We start from the raw sequence: 20,271 nt of genomic DNA, 5'->3' as shown, positions 1-20,271 counted from the left end.
AGGTGACTAGTGTCCCTCGGTTTTTGAATTTGTTATTCATTTTACATATTTGTTTGTAGATTTGTTTGCTTGGTTTACTATTTTAATATCTTGTGAATTCCTGTCTTGTGATGCCATTTAGAATGCTCATTTCTATCACATTTAGAGCACATTAATATTTTGATATCCGCTTGCTTGCAGTATTGTTGCACCTCTTCGTAATTAGCTCTGCTCCCCCATTACACTCTTCCAATCAAGCTATACAATCCTGCTGCTGGATACAGTGCATGCCGGCAATACTTCTATTGATGTTTGCTTTTTTTCCCTGTTTTTGTAATCCTTTTACTGTGTTCAAAGGCATATTATGCCCCTCACTCGTGGGTACAGGGTAAGTCTTTTTTTCCAACTGTTGTCAGTGATGCCTTTAATCCATTTATTTGTTACTGGTAAAACAATATATGTAAACTACAAATGCAGACTTATTGATGTATACTTTTAATTTTCTGTGTAGTGTTTATCTGTAGTATGTATCATTTGTCATTCCAGTCCACGAGTAACTGCTTCAAAATGTCCTCAATGAAAACTAACACAATCTCTTTCCAGCACAGAGGTGTACTGTTTGATTGGTTGCCAGACGCAGTGTTTTCAACTATAACATTTTGTAGAAAGAAAATGTGCACCATATTTTAATAAAAAATACATTTGTTTCAACAGGGAGACTTAAGCCTGGGTCTGATTTCTGCAGTGGTGTTACAGTCAAAGCGGAGGCCCATGGCTATACAACTGTCCTTGTTAGCTATACCCATGGACATATCCATCTGAGTGCCAGGCTTACCATCGCTGCTTATCTGACTTTACGAGTAAGCCACTGATTACTTTTTTTTGTCAATCCCAGTTATTAGTAGAGTTGGATGAGTGAAGTATTTGATTACGTAAAAATGGTTCTTAAATCCCAAATATTTTTAAGTCTATTGCATGTGAAGAAGACTTGATAAGCATTAGCAGCTACCTCTGGGAGCTCTTATAATTGGGGTAATGCCAAACATTGGGATCATTCCTAAAAATGGACCCTTGGTTTTATGTGAAAGAGTTGTTTGAAGTGATTGGGTTACCATTTTTTAAGTGCTTATATAAACGGTTCAGAAGACTCCACAGATTCCCACATACAACAGGCATATGGTACAGCAAAGGTGTACATTGGGTCTAATCCTTCTGTGCACTGAATTTCTTGAAAAAAAAGGTTTTCTGTATCATTAAAGTTTAACACATTTTATGAAACGCACATAAACATCTTGCACGATTAATTAAGACTCCACAAAAGCCATTTCATCAATATGTTCTCATAATATAAATAAGTCAATACATAAGTAAAGTAAAACATTGTTTTCTTTTTTAGAAATCCATCCTATATGCAAATAAAATTGTTTTCCTACCACAGTATGAATATTCACTAAAAATCCTACTGATATCATCAATGTCTCTCGACCACCCATCAGCTTATCACAAAATCATTTGCTTTCAAGATTTGTTCTTCACCTACGAATATCCCAAAGTACAATTTCCTCTGAGGTCTAGTAGACAACAGGATAGCCAATGTTAAAGTGTTTCCAAAGACTCCTGGCAATAAATCCTACATATCCACTCTGTCTCTGGTAAGCCTCTTATCTGCCCCCATCTGTCCAAGGATCCCAAAAGAGTAAATCGAAATCTCATATAGATTGACCAATATTTATAGTCTGGAAACCTTAGTGTATTCTGGGAGCTTCTGATATAATCTATACTGTTTTTTGCCAACTTGTTGTGCAGTTTGTTTCTACTTAGCAAATCTTAATCGTTACTCCACTGATCTAACTTTATTTTCTGATAGCTTTCTCAGGATTTTCAATCCGACCACTATGATTCAGACCAACACTCTCCAAGACAGTTTTACACTACATCCAAAATTCCACTAAAGGTCTATAGGAGTTCAAATCCAGTGTAATCTTGAGATCCTCGAACAAGTATCAACTAGGCGGAGCTAAGATTTTTCTGTAAATCCTAAATTTTGATATTTGAACTAGTCTTTGCCAAGATAATAGTCCCAGCTCATGCCGAATCAGTACATCTGGAATGGTTTTAAGAAGACCTAACAGTTCTTTCCAAAAAGTACTTTCTAAGCAAACAAGCTTTTTCCAGTCCAAATTGTACTATTCCAGACCATATAGTATTGTGGGGAGTACCATCCTATTATAATAACTATTGGTTTCAAAGAATATTTGTAATATTTCCACATATTTTCTTGCTTTTGCATACAAGAATAACTTTTGTTTTAGTCTGCCATTAATAATGCCCTTGTGCTCCTTGTTCAAGATTATAAATCCTAGACATTTAATTTCTTTAACTATTTCCAACTTTTGTTTTCCTATACACCATGCTCCTTTTAACTCTGATTTCTTAGTGGGGAGGGCACAGCCTACAGGTGCAGTCCTACCCGTCAAATTTAGCTGGAATGTGACAGCCACGGGTACATCAAAGCATCTCAGAAAAGGGGAAGGCAACACCTTCCTCCGGCCATGGCCAGCCTAATTAAAATATCAAAGGCTCCATGGTTGCGCACTCTATAGTCTTAAGTTCTGCTGGTGGCAGCGCATACGGATGAGCGTTTATTGAAACAGGCTTGCGATGGGCCAGATCCCAGAACTGACAAAAGGACAGGTAACCCAACACCTCTTTGATATGCAACGTGTCAACTTCAAGCTAACTCTCATCCTTCTCTATGAAGGGCAGTGAATGGCAAGGCTGGGACAACTGTTTACAGTAGGCAACCCCTTCAGGGAGACCCCCTTTCCGAGGTAGGAAGTATGTGAATTGATGAAGACAAAGTCTGTTCTCCCCACAAACTGCAAGGGAGACCTGCACTTTGATCAGGAGCCACAGAGAGCTCAATTAACCAGAGAGATTGATCCACAACAGACTGGAAGATGGGTGGGACTTAGAAGTACATGTTGTCACCACTTACCTTTCATGTTGCAAAGCACTCTGGATTTATGCATAACAGAAGATTGTTGATGGGGACCCAGGATTGATTCATTAAGGTAGGCTTAGCCTGCACCAATCACTGGGACCCATTTTGCTTTTAATAAGGATTTAGCCCCTCTTTTGGCAGATCATCCGACAACTATTACTGCTTGCTGCTAAACTACAACCTTTAGAATCAATCTGCTGCATCACATCAGCTCCATATTCAGGTTTAACCCTAGCTCCTACCTTGATTTCTGTCTATTTTATCTATTGTATTTACTGTTGGCGTTTTAAGAATTTTAGCGCTGCATTTTAAAAGTCGTAATGATCGTTGAGACTTGGCTCTCTGACGTAACCAATCATGCCGCTGACTCGGCCCATCCGGATGGTTATCAAATCTTTCAAACTGACCGTCAATCCTGTCGGAGCGGCAGCACTGCAGTGATAGACTCCTTGGCATCACGTATTTGTCACACCTCATCTATTGATAACTATCAACATACTCTGATCAAAATTGGCATTGACTCCAACACCACCATCTGTCTTATCACCATGTATCGCCCACCTGTAAGCAGGCCTCTGTTTGAAGAACAGTAGTTTATGCTTGTTGGTGACTTTATTAAGCTCACATCCTATGTCATCATCCTAGGTGACTTTAATTATTGAGCATATAATGGCCCAGGACTCAAAAGCTACCAATTTCATCTTCTCATTAGAGACCTATGGCCTAAATCTACAAATAAAATTGCCTACTTATAAAGATGGACACTCTGGATTGGGTACGGTCTCATTGTAACGCTCACCTGGTTCCCTCGGAGGCGCTGGTCTTGGGCTGGGCGCTGCAAACGTCTTCAAAGTTAGGCGTAGGGTTCGTTTGGCTCCCGGATTTGGCCCCTTGCTCACCGAAAGCTTGACCTGCAGAGTGAGGTGTCTGCAAGTGGAAAATCAAGGTATTAGTGGCTGGAAGGATGGGAGAAGTTCTAGCCCCTCTCTCCCTTTCTCCCCGTGGTACTCAGATGATTGTTGTGCTCACCTTAAGTAAGTGAATGTTGAGCTCTCCATCCTGCGTCTTGTGCAGGGGCGCTGGGTCCAGTTACTTCACTGGATGTGAGTTCCACCTCTTGATTGCAGAGGGAAGGTGAGAGCGATGCCGCCGTTTTGCTGCACGAGCGTGACTTGTAAGTATTAAAGTTCTCCTTGGGTTGCTCTCTTTAAATGTCTTTTTCCTTATGTCTATGTCTTTTGCTTTTAGGATGCTGTCGATGCCAAAGAAGATGCTCTCCCAGATTCGTGGCAGAGAGCGTAACAAGAAGATGGTGAATTCGAAGGCACGTAAGTAGGAAGACTGCTTTAGGGCCGTAGAATGCACCTTAATGTCCCCTTTTGTTTTTACAGGTGCCGGAATGCAGCGCGAACAAAGTTGGAGCAAGCGCAACACAGGTAAGCAGTATTGTAACTGAACGTTACTAACCAATGTTCTTTGTCTTTGCAGGCCCGATGCCGGACGCGGAATGCAGAAAAGAAAACGACTTGGATGCTGCCGATGGCTCGGGTGAGTTGAAGCGCTAACTTTGCCTTTGTCTAACCTGTGCCTTTTGTTTTGCAGGAGCTGCTGAAGATAGAAGATTGGTTCCCAGCAGGTAATTTTCGTAACTACAGGATCCGGAGCTGAAGATTCGCTGGAGCTGACGCGGTGAGCGTCCTGCTGCAGATGCAGAATAACGCGAAGCATGTGGTACCAATCGGGTGTGGTTTAAATAGCCCATAAGAGTACTTAGGTGTCTTCTTCCACCGCAGCCGCGCCCAGGTAAAAGAGTTCTTGCTTCCAGAAGAGTTCCAGCATCAGTGATCCAGGGAGTGGTGCCTGCCCCACCCAGAAAGAAAAGTAGTCCCTGTTAGAAGAGAGTAAAGCATCATCTGGCTGGTAAGTAAGCAGCATGGTCTGCTTCAGGTAGGTTCACCCAAGCACTTTTACACTTGATATGAGCCCGGCGCTTCCTGTGCCGGGACGGGTCCTTACTATGAGCCTGGCACCACCGGTGCCAGGACAAGGTCCAAAAGGTCCCTATTGGGACTTGCTGGTGCCGATAAGGCATGTTATGAGCCTGTTTCCAAGGGTGTTGGGTAGGTCCTGACTCCTTGAAAGCAGTGGTCATGACACTCATCTCTTATTTTGTACTAATTTGGAAATTATGACCTGCCCTTGGTCTGATCACTGTCTTATTTCCTTTTCACCAGATCTTCCATCTAAAATTGTTAAACGGAACTCCAACCCTTGTGTCAAACACACAGTTGGGAATATTCACAAAATGTCCCTTTACGCTTTCAGTGAATTTACCAACCTATGCTGGCAAACTTGCTACCTTCACGTTCCACCACCACCCTAGTTCAATACAAAGGTAATGGTCGCCTCTGCCACCCCCTGAAGGCGAGCGTCCCCAGATAGCACGATCCTCCTCACAATGAGAGACAATAATGGACTCTCCCAAGATGGGAATAAGGCTAAGCCAAAGTGCGGGTGAGCTTAATGGGAGTTTATATAAGTCAGAATAGGGCATGCAAAGGACTCTGCAAACTCTGAGAGAGCTCTGTCTGACAATAGCAAAGACAGGCGTATATATTTACAAAAATGCGTCATAAGAACCTGCACACTATAGGGGGCACAAGTTTGTGGGGGTTGGGGGGCGACGACTAACTATAGGTGCAGCTATGATGTGGTTTGCTGTGGTTGGTGGACGTCACTGATTATCCTCGTGGGCCGGGCCGGTCAGGTCAGCTGGGCTCATCCGGGCGGTGTTGTTGTGCCAGCCATGACCAGTGTCAGCGATGAACGTCTTTCTCGGCTTTCTGCCCTAAGGCCACGCACACCGCATTAATTCAATATTGCAATATTATCTTCCCCGGTAAATCTTCCAATAGGTTATTCTACAGGTTAATGTAACACAGGAGGAATGCAGCTAGAGTGGGGTCTTTTGGTGATACATCAATATATGGTTACCATCGTCCTGTTGACCGGGTATCATAGGTCGCGAGGTTGGGTCTCGGGGCAAGGGGTGAGTTGTCCAAGTTATCATGTCCCGTTAGAAGTCATTATGAATGTGTTCCTGCAGTGTTGCTATAATATTGGGTGTCCTAATTTTACAGGGGCCATTAACCTGGGGTGAGCTGGTGGGTTGTGGAGCCTAAGAAAGGGCGCCTTCAGGCCTGCGTTTATGGCCGGGGTTTACTGCTGGTTTGTAAATAATTCAGGTGGCTGGCTGTGGCCCTGGGAGCTGCAGGGTAATGTGAATGTTTGAAGCGGCTCCAGCCGAATTGGGGGAGGTGAAGCAGAGCAGCACAGGCCTCTGCTTTCCGTCTGGCAGGCTTCAATGGGGAGGAAGGGGGAATGGCCTTGGATATGCCCACAATGGTATTTTCCTCGTGCGTTGCAGATTATGTGGAAGAGACATAAACATTCATATAATGTACAATACTCATTGAGTCTTTTCAAAGTTATGTTTTCTGCATTGTTAGTGCCTTTTACATGGCCATTTCAAATGCATTACCTATACCCATTTTGCAATTGATAACTATATGTTAAGTATTTAACAACCACAACATTTTGTTACATTTCTATACATGCGCGGTAAGCAAGGTAGTAGTAAGGTTGGTGGAGCACGCAGGAACAACTGGCGAATGAGACTGATGGCAGCGACACATGGTGAGTTTGGACATGCATATTGTGCATTTTCGTGCACCATTTACATGGGCTCCCAATGGGGTTGAATTTGTCTCCCTTTGCACTCTAGCAGCAGTAGTTCAGTTATAGCATGGGACCGTGGGGTGCATTCTTCTCGGCGAAACGTATAACATGAAAACCCCGGGACACTTTTACCATTTGCACATAGCTACGGGGATGTGGGCACTTCAACCAGAATGTCATATAAACACACATTCTGCCATCGTCATGGAGGTTACATGTTTTAGTCAAAAAGGTCATGGAGAGAAGAGTTTCATCACAGGTAGTTTGCTCATTAGTATTTGGGGGCTCTGCTTTTGTCGGGGGACCATTTTACAGTTCTTTCCCACCCCGGCCCTGCTGGCCGGGTCATACTGAGAACAGTGATGCACTGCGGAAGGTGAAATGTTAGTGTTTGCATTTAGCACTAGCTCATGTCCGTCTGTTCGTGGGAACGGGCTCTCAGCGGATCTGCCAGGGAGCTGCGGCCGCAGGGACAAGTGAGACTCTCCAAGGGTGGGGGCCGCGCTGTGGTGCACAGGGCTCATGCCATTTTGATTTCACAAAATGGTTTCCAGGGCCTAGCTAAATACAGCATGTTTGGTCAATGTATTCAGCCAGTGGTCCACCCGCCACCTGGGCCCTGGTGGCAGGGGGAACCCCCGACGAGCCATGGACTTCACAAGGGGGAGAGGCTGCAGGGAAGGGGGGTCTCTTGGACCAATCCTCCCATACATTTCCCCCCTTTCCTTACTTAAGTAACGAATACTGTAACTCCCTCAACCTCTTGCGTTCTTCTTCAGCTACAGCCTCATCCCATGCAGGGGTGCCTTTTATGGGCATCCATGCCCTATACACTCCTCGCAGGCTTTCTCCCCTTCTAGCATACTCGTCCGGGGTGCAGGTCAGATATATACAACCTTCATCCTCATCCAAATCCACCCACACCTCCTCATACCATTCAAGTACACGGGGCTCTTTAATTGTAGTGTGCCACAGCCTGTCTACTACATCTCCGCTGTGGTACCTGGGCACCATCTGGAATCTTGGTGGGTTTTCTGTTCCTGTTTGTACGTCTACTTCCTGCATATGTTGTACCGTACCGCGGGCGTTGCCCATTGTCACCATCATCATTGCACCGTTTGGTACTGCGTTTGCACAACATCGAAGGCCCACCTGGCACATGCAAAAAATAAAAAGTAGGAACACTATTGTCGGCATCAAAAATTTAACAGTCATTCCCAGCCATGATGGGACCCAGGAGAAGATGTTGTCGAACTATGTGCTTGCTTCGGCTCCACCTTCCATTTTCATTCTTTCTCCTAGGTTATGTACTGCTTCGATCACGTGGGATAAGGAACCATTATCTGCGTCTTCGGAAGTTACGAAAGTGCAGCAGGCACTTCCAATTTTTCAGCAAACACCTCCGTCCATCGCTGTCAAAAGGTCCAAGACATACCTATTTTGCAGGGTCATTAGTCGCAGTGCTCACAGTTCCACTTTTATTACGTTAAATCCTTCTTCAGTGTCATTCGCCAGCTGGATCAGCTCCCAGCGTGTAATTTGGAGCCATTTTGCATTTGCTCGTGCCTGGATGCTAGGGATGAGTGAGGCAAAGAAAGTCTCTGCAGAGCTGAATAATCGATATCTGTCCGGGATCTGTGCCAGTAGCTTTGATGATGCTTTTGATATGTAGTTCGATGATCGTCTGTTTCGTGACAGCATCTCCTCCTTGTTACCGGAAGACAGGACATATACTTGTGATTCTGCAGTTGGCTGGGCATCATTCTGCTGAGGGGTCTCCCGCATTTTCTTGCTCCCATGAATGTGGCTTTCCGGTATCACCATTAGTGCGGAATGTAGGGTGGCCAATGAGCAGCTGCCACTCCAGGATTGTGGGAGGTGCAGGTATGCCTGGTTGCCACATACCCAATAATTGTCCATGAGGGCTGCTGTTCCTTTTCTCATATACGGGAAGGTGAGGGTTTTGTTGCAATTTTTGTTTACCCCCATGATAGCTTTCCCATCTCCCTTGAAACACAGTTCATAGTTTATTTCTTTCTGTAGCTTGAAGGGCTTTTCAATGGCCGTCACCCAAGTCAATTTTGAGATGTGCTTCTTCCATACTGGTGTGCATGTTTTCTCTATCCACTGCAGTTTCTCTGGTGCCACACCTCGCAGCGCTTCATCTTCATCTTTCCACTTATTTTCTGAAAATAATGTCCCTTGTATTATAAAGAATGGTTCTTCCAAACATATCACTCCTTACGCTTTCGGATAACAGGGCTTCTCATTCTGCAGCATTTTAAAAGTTACCTTGTGTGCCTGGAAGGTGTTCTTAATTCTGCACAACGTGAGATGAAGGAGACATTGGGCATCCACAATAGGCAACTCTTTTGGCAGCAATACTTTGGGTGTACCTGAAGCACGGGGAATGAGGGAGCAGACAAAACCGCTCTCATCTGTTTGCTTAGCAGTTGCACTCATGTCTGCATACCATTTATTTGTCTGGTGGGGGTGTCGTGGGTCTTCCATTTTGTCGAGTCCCAACCCGTAATACTCGTCGTATTTTCTCCTTCCCGCCTCTCTTTTCCTCCTGTTATTTCTAAGATATCTCCCAGCTTCATGGGTGAGGAACAGTGTAGGCCCCCCTTTCTCCCCTCCGCCCCCCTTTCCCCATTCATTATATAATGCTTTGTATCTCACTGTCATCTCTTCATTCTCTTTCTTTATACTATCAAGCAGTGTGTTTTCTATTGTGGGGGTGGGCACGCTGGTGGTGGTGTTGTACAGCCATGATATAACAGAGGGGTTGCGATCATTTAAACTGTGGGCATTGTAATTAGATGCTTTTGGCGGGGAAGTTGTGCTGTTTCGCATTTTTTCATGCAGTCTTTCATTTGGCGAGGTAGCAACATTGGGCGGTGTCGTGTAATATCCCCATACAAGTTTAGATCCGTCCCACACCAAAAAATCACCTTCTTTAGTATTTACAGTTGTGGTTTGATTTGTTACATTAATCCCGTTATTGCCTCCCACCTCGTTCATCTCTGTAGAGATGAACGCTATAAACCAATAAGTAACCAAGCCGAACAGTATTGTAAAAAATAATGTAATGCATACAAACACCCCACACGCATACAAATATCTACATCTTTCAGCTAACACTTCTCTATATCTAACCAATCTATTTGTTGCAGGCTGCCCGTTTGTTGCCATGGTAGTTCCTGTTTGAGATATAAAAGTGCATTAAGTGCGTGCATGTAAACATTTTTGTTGTCACTGGATGTACCAGGAGGTCATAAAAGGGAGATGGTTTGGGTGGGGGGGTGGGGAGTGGGAAATACACAGAGAAGGGAGCAGACAATATACATATTTTTCACACCGTTATCTTCACTTAAACACATTTTTTTTTCATTTATCCCGATCAATAACCTGTAATAGAATTCTTTAGTTAACAACAGTTTTGTCTATCAGTTACACTCCTCCATTCACCTGTTCACGTTCACTCATCATTTTCATTACTTTTGTTTGCTGTTGTCTGTGCCTCCCCATCCACCTCTTCCTGTACACTATTATATGCCTTTCGCACATCTGTCAAATGTATCCAGTATTTGAGCCCCTTCACTTTTACAGCTGTAGGGGTACAAAATACCACTTCGTACGGCCCATGGAACCTTGAGGCATTCCACCGGCGCACAAAGCTCCGGACATAAATGAACTCTCCTGGCATTAATTGTACCTGTGTTTCAGGTTCCGCAAGGGACACCGTTGTGTTCCCTTCTTCCCTTGTGAATTGTGGTGAGAGCTGCCTTGAGATTGCATGCTCTGCCCTAGTTAGCTTCTTCAGGTATTCTGTGAATTCATCCCCCAATATGGTGGCGCTTCTGTGTGCATCTGAATGTTGGCGTATTGGGGAATGTGCTGTGTGCATCCGTCTCCCTGTCACAATTTCGTGCGGGGACAGATGGTGATCCTTGCTTGGCTGATTCCTCAGCTCAAACAGTGCAAGGGGTAAGCAGTAGATCCAGTTTTTCTTCAACGAAAAACACAATTTAGACAATCTCCCTTTTAACAGACCGTTCATCTTTTCGACAACACTGTTACTTTGAGGATGATAAATTGAGCACAGTTTATGCTTTATTCCCAATAACGCGGTCACTTCTTTGAAAAGCTTGTTCACAAAATGAGTGCCGTTGTCTGAGCGAATTACATCGCAAATTCCCCAGCGCGGGAACACTTCCCTTACTAAGAATTTTGCAGCACTCTTAGCATCAGGTCGTGCACATGGACCCGCTTCCACCCACCTGGAAAATGGACATACAACCACTATCATGTAGCGTGCCCCATTACACCTCTCCCCCATGTCTGCATAATCAATGTCTAGTTCTCTGAAGGGCCCTGTTGGTTTTGGAATTGTCCCCCTGAGTGTCTGTAGCGTCATCCCAGAGTTATATATTTGACACGTTGTGCACTCCATTGTCAATCTAGATATGTGTTCCTGGAGACATGGCACGAACCAGTCTTCCTGTATCTCTGCTGCAATGTGTTTAGTGTTATGCGCTGGAAAGTAATTGCTGAAATGCTATCTCTAACAGTTTGATGGACATTACTACTTTTCCTGAGTTATTTTGGCACCATAATACGTCTGTTGCCGATTGGCTGCACCCCCTTTTTTCCCACACCATCTTTTCATCACAACTGGCCCCTTCCTGCAGCTCTAGTATTTGTGATATGGGCATGGCATTGTATCCTTCTGGGAGCTCATCGTTCGTCTTGTGCTGCAATAGGTACTCGCCTGTTCCATGTCTTTCAAAATACGAAGACTCCTTGGCAGCAGCGTCTGCTGCCGCGTTCCCCAAAGATACAACGTCTGTGTTGGACGTATGTGCTTGGCACTTCACTATTGCTACCACTGTTGGATCTTTTAGGTCCTCAATCAATTCTTTCAGCAGTTTAGCATGTTGCACTGGGGTCCCATCTGCCCTTCGAAACCCTCTCCGCCCCCACCGAGCTAGACCGCCGTGTACTGTCGTCATGTAGGCTGAATCTGTATATATTGTTACTGCACATCCTTTAGCTGCATGTAATGCTTCTATTAGAGCGATAAGTTCTGCTGCTTGGGCTGAGAAATGGGACGAAAGGCGATACTGTACTAGTACTTCATACTCGCCTTCTTCTAGCCTCACTACTGCTAGTCCCCACATGTTTCTCTCCTGTGTCCATGTCAATCGACGCTGACCCATCCACAAAATACACCTCTCCCTCGCTCAGGGCATTTTCACACACCACTGTGCCCTCCCCCGTTTCTCCTGTGTATGTTGCACAATTGTGTTCTTGCATGTCCTCTAGTGTGCATGGTTCTGTGATGAATGTTGCCGGGTTTACTGTCCTGCACCTTACCACGTGAATATTGGCGCTAGACAATATTTTCTCATAGGCAGCTGCTCGCTGTGTAGTCAGCGTGCTTTTTGATCTTTCAAGTATTGCAAATAATGAGTGTTCCACAAACAGCGTGACAGGGCACCCCATTACTATTGTGGCACTTTTCTCAATTGCGAACGCGGCGGCGAGAGACTGCTCGCACGCGAAGTGGCCTTGCATCACTGCATCTAATGTGCCACTATAGTAAGCCAATGGTTTGTGTCCTAGGGAAGTCTTTTGTGTCAGTACAGCTGTCATAAGAGTTCCCTTACAATGTGAGAACAGGTAAAATTTGCGCTCATAATCCGGATTGGCGAGTATTGGAGCACTCGAGATCAGCTCTTTTAGCGACCCAAACAAGTCACTCATTTCTTTTGACCACTCTATTTTCCTGTTCTCTTGCTGGGCCTCTTTGAGTGCTTGCAGTAATGGCCTGGTGTAGGCTGCATAATCTAGTATCCATGCTCTACAATAGTTACACATTCCCAAGAATTTCTGCATCTCCTTCACCGTGGTTGGTTCTCTCACTGACCTTATTGCTTCTACTCTGTCAGGTATTATTCTTTTCCCGTCTTTTGAGATCAGCTGTCCCAGGTACAGCACTTCTGACTGACCGTATTGTAGCTTCCCCTTGTCCACCTTGTACCCTTCATTCGCCAGCAGCGTCAAGAGTGTTACTGAGTCTCTTTTGCACGTCTCTTCACTCTGTGCGCAGACGAGCAAATCGTCTACGTACTGAATAATCGTGCTTTCAACTGATTACCCATATCTTCGTGTAGTATGCGGTTGAATATGCTTGGACTTTCACAGTACCCCTGAGGTAGCCTGCAATGCTCGTATCTCTTTCCCCCTAATGTGAATTCTATCAAGTATCTGTTTTCTTCTGCCAAGGGGATGGAGAAGAATGCATTTTTCAAATCGACCACTGTGAAGTGTGATGCCGTTTTTGGGATGCTGCACAGTATGGATGCAGGGTTCGGGACCAAAGGGAATTCTTTTTGTATGACGTCATTTAGGGGGCGTAAATCTTGGATCATCCTCCAAGCCCCTCCCTTTGCCTTTTTGATCGGGTAGATACAGGTGTTACATGGGGAGTTTGAGGGCACTATTATCCCCTGTGCTAGCAATGCATTTATTGTCTTTTATCCCTTCCTCAGCTTCGCGGGACAATGGGTATTGTTTCACTCGGGGCACAATTGCCCCTGGTTTGAGTTTTATTACCACTGGTGTCACTCCATGCAGCAACCCTACATCATGGGGGCCTGTTGTCCACAAATTGTTTGGCACCAGTCGCAAGTCATAATGAAAAAAGGACGGTGGCGTTCCCACCACTGCCATCAACTGGACGGGTACTTGTCTTGTCTGAATCAAAATGTCACAGGGCATTGCTATTTCCATTATTATCTCGCCATCACTCTCCGCATCAGAAAAGAGATCCTCATCAGATAAGTCTCGTAGGGCAATATCAGCATTGATGCACAGTACAGTGCGCCATTCACACCCGTCTATGTCCATCCCAATTACTGCAATCCTTTTTGCTGATAACTGTACAGCATGCAGGTCTAAGGATACCACTGACCCTGGTGCTATGTCTGGGCGTACTATTGGGCGGAAGATAAATTCTGCGGTTATTCTCCACTCTAACTTTTTTAGCTCGGGAACTACTTGGGCCAGTGTCTTTAAACCTTCGATGAACATTCTTTCGTCCACTGGCACGCCGCGTATTTCTGGTGCTGTTGTCCGAGCCTGCACCACCAGCATTACGCGTAATGGGCATATTCCTGGCGTTGAGCACACTATCCCTCTTTCTGTAAATGATATTGTCATGTTAAGCTTGCTAAGAAGGTCCCTTCCGAGCAGGTTTATTGGCGATTGTTCATAATACAGTAAGGGTGTCTTTACCGTTTTACCCCCCACTGTCACATCCAAATCTTCTGTGTAAGGAACTTCAGTTACAGCCCCAGAGAACCCCTGCGTCTCTCACTTCCGGTTAGATAACGGAAACCGGCCCTCACGGATGATTTCTCGGCTCCCGAATCCACCATGAATATGAACTGCTGGTCTCCTATCTGCGCCCCTACCAATGGTTCCTCTGCTGCATCGTAGGTGGTAGATAGAACAGGACACGCAAGTGTTCTCTGTGGGCTGTCCTATGCTGGTTCTCGTTGTCCCCCCCTGGCTAAAGACGCTCCCTGAAACTACTGACACACCACTATAGGGGGCTGGGGCTGGTGCTCCATTGGCATTCGTTGCGAAAGGGTTGCCTGGGGTGTAGTGCATAGTATCATTGTTTTGTGGGTGATTCTGTGTTCTGTAGTGATGCGCTTGCCTTTGCTCTGGGTACCCCTGTTCTTGTTCCCTCTGTTGTCCCCCCTTGGGCTTCCCGGGTGAGGGCTGCCATAGTGTTCTATCTCTGGAAATCCGTTGTTTGATCTACTCCTGCACTCTCTGGAAAAGTGCCCCCACCTCCCGCAGTTCCAACAACTTCCCTGCGCACCTCTGGGACCTTGCCATCCATTTCCTCCGTTTCCACCGTACCCTTGTCCACCCCCTCTGCGGCCCCTGTACCCACCTCGTCCCCCTCGAGGGGCCCAATCTTGCCACTGCGGACCTCCACTCTGCTCCTTTTCGTTCCACTGTCATTGCCCTGCTCCTGCCCTGCTCCTGCCCAATTAGTTGCCATCCTCCCCTGTATTGCTACCAGCCCCTCCTCCTCCTCTTCTCCCTCCCTGCTGTGTGGGAGCGCGGCTACTGCTGCAGCGACCTTCACCAGTTTTGTTTGTACTAACTTTGCCTCGTCTGCCAATCTTTTTTGCGCCATCTCCTTTTCCCTCTCTTTTATTCGTTTACAATGGTGAAATATTATGCTCTGTATTTCGGGCCACCCTTTTGTTTCAATACCTGCAATTTTGTCAAGTGCCTTTTGTACCTCTTTAGGGAGCCCTCTCTTTATTATAAAGTAAAATAATTATGTTGATTGATACCAGAGCGTGCCTGTTTCCGCTCTCCACATCTCCTGGACCCGAAAAATGTAATCCATAGCATCTTCCCCATCATTCATCGTACATTGCATCACTGACTGCAAATCTGGGTGTCTGGGAATGTCTCTCTCTTAATGCATCCCACACCCTTGCCCGTACTGTGTTAAAAGAGGCACCATCATGGCGATCGCAGTCTAACGTTACTCCCGGGAAGCCAGCCTTTACCCATACTCTGTCAGCTTGATCCCCTACTGCTTATACTAGCAGACCTTTCACATCACCTATTGCTAGTGGTACCCCGGCTGTGTGTTTCTCAAATGCATATATCCACTTGCTTGCCCCTCCTGATAGCAGTGGTAGTAGCTTTAACAGATTGGCCTTGTCCATCTGAGCCCAGGGTATGTAATTCGGCCTCCCTCCTCCCCTGTGTATTAGCGGGAGTTGTAACTTCCCCTTTGTTGTCTTATCTGTACTCACCTTCATTCCGTTTTTTCCTAGTGGCGCCATTTTCCCCAACCTATTCCTTAGTCGTCCTGTCCACTTTTCTTCCATGTTTTTCCCTGGACACGCGCCATCCATCCCCTCGCTTCCTCCTCCCATTGCCATGCTTAATCTTTCACTCTCCTCTAAGTCCTCTTCTATATCACACAATAGCTCCTCTCTACCTCCTGTGGTCCTTATCTCATCGTCAGTACGCTCCTCCCTCTCCTCCAGTTCACTTATTCGGGCCGGTTCTTCTTGTATCCTAAACAATATCTCCCCCTTCTTCCACTCTTGCTCAATGGTTTTATCATGACTCTGTGCTCTTGATGTGAGCTCTGACCTAGCAGCATTAGTCGCAGTTTGTTCACATATGCTTTTTATCCTCGAGAGCTCGTCTTTTGCTACAGAGAGCCTGGACTCTAGGTCTTCTGTTAGTTTCTCTATGTTCACTATTGGTGTACTTACCTGGTCACGCTCTCTATGACTCTCATACGGTGGGGGTGCTGTTGGCCCTCGAGTCCTAGTGGCTGTTGTTGGGGGTGCATATGTTGGGTCACTGTATCCTTCTGCGGGCACTGGCTTATTTAGTATTGGGTACAACCTAGTTACCTCTACTGGTGACTCCCCTTCTGGCGCCACATTGTCGTCTTTTGGTATCAGCAATGGGTTGTCAGTGGTAGATGGCAGATCAGTACCGAACTCCCTTTTCTTGGGTGGGGGTACTTCAAACAATCTCCATAAGTCTAATATTTCTCTCCTATTATGTAACTGCTTCCCCTTGTATTTTAAATAAATGCATGTAGCTACCATATCCAGGACACTCTTGTCAAACGATCCCCCTTCTGGCCATATTTGGGGTAACCCTTCCCCCTTTAGCTCTGTAATCCACTGATCGTGGTATTTCTTAATGCGTTCAGCATAACCAGGTAGATTCTTACAAATATCGCACTTACCATGACCACACCATAATTATGCACTTATGACCATTTTACACATCCATCGTAACAAATATGTTCTGGCACATGTGATGCGTACACACCCATAGGCAACACTCTATTCACAGCTCAATTTGTAATCCCTTTCCTCCCTTGCTAGCTGTCCCTTTCTTTCTTAATCTGATATCAATTCGTCTTGTGGTTTTTATATAAACTCGTCCTTTTACTTAGATTATCTTTCCCTTTTTTTTTTTCGTACTAACCCTGTTTTTTCCCCGTAAACCCAGAGAGAAGAATAGAAAGAATAGCAGTCACTAATGTATTCACTGTGTCTCCCTTTTACCAGACACCTTTATCTTATTTTCACTTCCTCATATATTCCCAGTACTAGTCAAGATAGCACTATGCGGCGCCGCCTTCCACCCCCTCGCGGAGCTAGGTTCCCGTCTCTATCTCTTTTCACCTCTTGATCCTAATGGCCATGTGCAAAGAAAAAGTAAAGAAAGTCTAGAGTGGTTCTTAGAAGTCCCAAAGTGTCCCCTTTCAAACAACCTCGTTCCCTGTCCTGTTTTCCTCCCCTGCTCCCTTTATGGTCGCTCGCACTTAATACTCACGTGTCCGTCTTGAACCGAGAGTCTCCGAACTGGGTCAGTCTAAGCAGTGTTGCCGTACGCTTAACGGTCAGCCCCGGCTCCGGCGAGCGGTACTCAAAGGGGATTTTTCAACCGGGACCCCGTAGCCTCTGTTTGCGCACTTCTGAGCGTACCGGTCGCCGTTGGCGGGCAGCCTTCCAGAGCCGGCGCACCATGCGTATCCCTTTTCGACTGGAGATTTTCATGCCAAAGGGGAGTGTAGGGATATATATGTTAAGGAAAAATAATCATCACGCTGTCGGGGTCACCACTGAAGGCGAGCGTCCCCAGATAGCACAATCCTCCCCACAATGAGAGACAATAATGGACTCTCCCAAGATGGGAATAAGGCTAAGACAAAGTGCGGGTGAGCTTAATGGGAGTTTATATAAGTCAGAATAGGGCATGCAAAGAACTCTGCAAACTCCGAGAGCGCTCTGTCTGACAATAGCAAAGACAGGCGTATATATTTACAAAAATGCGTCATAAGAACCTACACACTATAGGGGGCACACGTTTGTGGGGATTGGGTGGCGACGACTAACTATAGGTGCAGCTGTGATGTGGTTTGCCGTGGTTGGTGGACGTCACTGGTTACCCTCGTGGGTCGGGCCGGGCAAGTCAGCTGGGCTCATCTGGGCGGTGTTGTTGTGCCAGCCGTGACCAGTGTCAGTGATGAACGTCTTTCTCGACTTTCTGCCCTAAGGCCACGCACACCGCATTCATTCAATATTGCAATATTATCTTCCCCGGTAAATCTTCCAATAGGTTATTCTACAGGTTAATGCAACACAGGAGGAATGCACCTAGAGTGGGGTCTTTTGGTGATACATCAATATATGGTTACCATCGTCCTGTTGACCGGGTATCCTAGGTCGCGAGGTTGGGTCTCAGGGCAAGGGGCGAGTTGTCCAAGTTATCATGTCCCGTTAGAAGTCATTATGAATGTGTTCCTGCAGTGTTGCTATAATATTGGGTGTCCTAATTTTACAGGGGCCATTAACTTGGGGTGAGCTGGTGGGTCGTGGAGCCTAAGAAAGGGCGCCTTCGGGCCTGCATTTATGGCCAGGGTTTACTGCTGGGTTGTAAATAATTCAGGTGGCTGGCCGCGGCCCTGGGAGCTGTGGGGGAACGTGAATGTTTGAAGCGGCTTCTGCCGAATTGGGGGAGGTGAAGCAGAGCAGCACAGGCCTCTGCTTTCCATCTGGCAGGCTTCAATGGGGAGGAAGGGGGAATGGCCTTGGATATGCCCACAATGGTATTTTCCTTGTGCGTTGCAGATTATGTGGAAGAGACATAAACATTCATATAATGTACAATGCTCATTGAGTCTTTTCAAAGCTTAAGTTTTCTGCATTGTTAGTGCCTTTTACATGGCCATTTCAAATGCGTTACCTATACCCATTTTGCAGTTGATAACTATATGTTAAGTATTTAACAACCACAACATTTTGTTACATTTCTATACATGCGCGGTAAGCGAGGTAGAAGTAAGGTTGGTGGAGCACGCAAGAACAACTGGCCAATGAGACTGATGGGCTCCCAATGGGGTTGAATTTGTCTCCCTTTGCACTCTGGCAGCATTAGTTCAGTTATGGCATGGGACGTTGGGGTGCATTCTTCTCGGCGAAACGTATAACATGAAAACCCCGGGACACTTTTACCATTTGCACATAGCTACGGGGATGTGGGTACTTCAACCAGAATGTCATATAAACACACATTCTGCCATTGTCATGGAGGTTACATGTTTTAGTCAAAAAGGTCATGGAGAGAAGAGTTTAATCACAGGTAGTTTGCTCATTAGTATTTGGGGGCTCTGCTTTTGTCGGGGGACCATTTTACAGTTCTTTTCTACCCCGGCCCTGCTGGCCAGGTCATACTGAGAACAGTGATACACTGCGGAAGGTGAAATGTTAGTGTTTGCATTTAGCACTAGCTCATGTCTGTCTGTTTGTGGGAACGGGCTCTCAGCGGATCTGCCAGGGAGCTGCGGCCGCAGGGACAAGTGAGACTCTCCAAGGGTGGGGGCCGCGCTGTGGTGCACAGGGCTCATGCCATTTTGATTTCACAAAATGGTTTCCAGGGCCTAGCTAAATACAGCATGTTTGGTCAATGTATTCAGCCAGTGGTCCACCCGCCACCTGGGTCCTGGTGGCAGGGGGAACCCCCGACGAGCCATGGACTTCACAAGGGGGAGAGGCTGCAGGGGAGGGGGGGTCTCTTGGACCAATCCTCCCATACACCCCTCAACTAAAATTGTCAAGATGGGTATACTGGGCCAATCATGGTTCTCTGACAAAATCCTTGACCTAAGAACTCAAAGGGAACAGGCCTGGTGGAAGAACCCTTATGAGGCTCATCTTGCCTCATATCGCAAAGCCGTCACCGACTACAAAGCTGCTATCCAGGTTGCTAAACACGATTTCTATGACAATCGCATCAGAAATAAGTTATCTCAAAAATAACTCTTTGCCATTTTAAAAGATTTCGAGGGGAAAGCTAACTCCTATTCTGCAATCACTAAAAGTAATCAGTGGTGTCTTTATATTCAATCAGGCTTTAATGCCAAACTCAATCTTCATCCCAATAAAATTGCCTCGCTACAAGCTAAACTATTCAATCCTCATAGCTTCATCACTAATGAGGCCCCTGTCCCTAACCTATCTGACACCACTATCCCCATGTGCAATTTTAAAGAGATCTCGGAATCTGAGTTATCCAATATTGTCCAACGCCTTAAGCCATCCCCCTGCCCTGAGGAAATTATTCCTCCTGCTAATATCTGTTGTCTAGCTCCTCTGGTCACTAGACTGGTTAATTCATCTTTTACCAATGATGTTTTCTGTTGTCTAGCTCCTCTGGTCACTAGACTGGTTAATTCATCTTTTACCAATTCTACTGTGCCTGCTTCGCTCAAGGAGGTCTGGATCTCCCGATTCTTTAACAAAATGAAAAGGCTACTCTTGATCCTCCCTCTGCGGACAACTATCGCCCTATTACTAATGTTACCTTTTTGTTAAAAATGTTGGACGAAGTTGCACGTCAACGACAGCAACACATTGAAAATAGTCATCAATTTGTGCCCATTACAGTCCGGTTTTCGTGCATCACATGGA

At 45.8% G+C, this 20,271-nt stretch overlaps 1 protein-coding gene across 1 annotated transcript in view; it reads left to right on the top strand.

The window, feature by feature from the left end:
• NUP210 (nucleoporin 210) overlaps positions 1-20,271 on the top strand; it is a 1,233,892-nt gene that overhangs the window by 531,139 nt on the left and 682,482 nt on the right. Inside the window, exon 14 of the mRNA XM_069643978.1 lies at positions 694-839. Coding sequence (XP_069500079.1) covers positions 694-839 — 146 coding nt within the window. The remainder of the gene's footprint in view (positions 1-693; positions 840-20,271) is intronic.

The sequence above is a fragment of the Ambystoma mexicanum genome, chromosome 2p (genome assembly GCF_040938575.1).
Source record: "Ambystoma mexicanum isolate Mex_15411 chromosome 2p, UKY_AmexF1_1, whole genome shotgun sequence".
Classification (NCBI taxonomy): domain Eukaryota; kingdom Metazoa; phylum Chordata; class Amphibia; order Caudata; family Ambystomatidae; genus Ambystoma; species Ambystoma mexicanum.
This window is presented reverse-complemented; position numbering and strand designations above follow the sequence as displayed.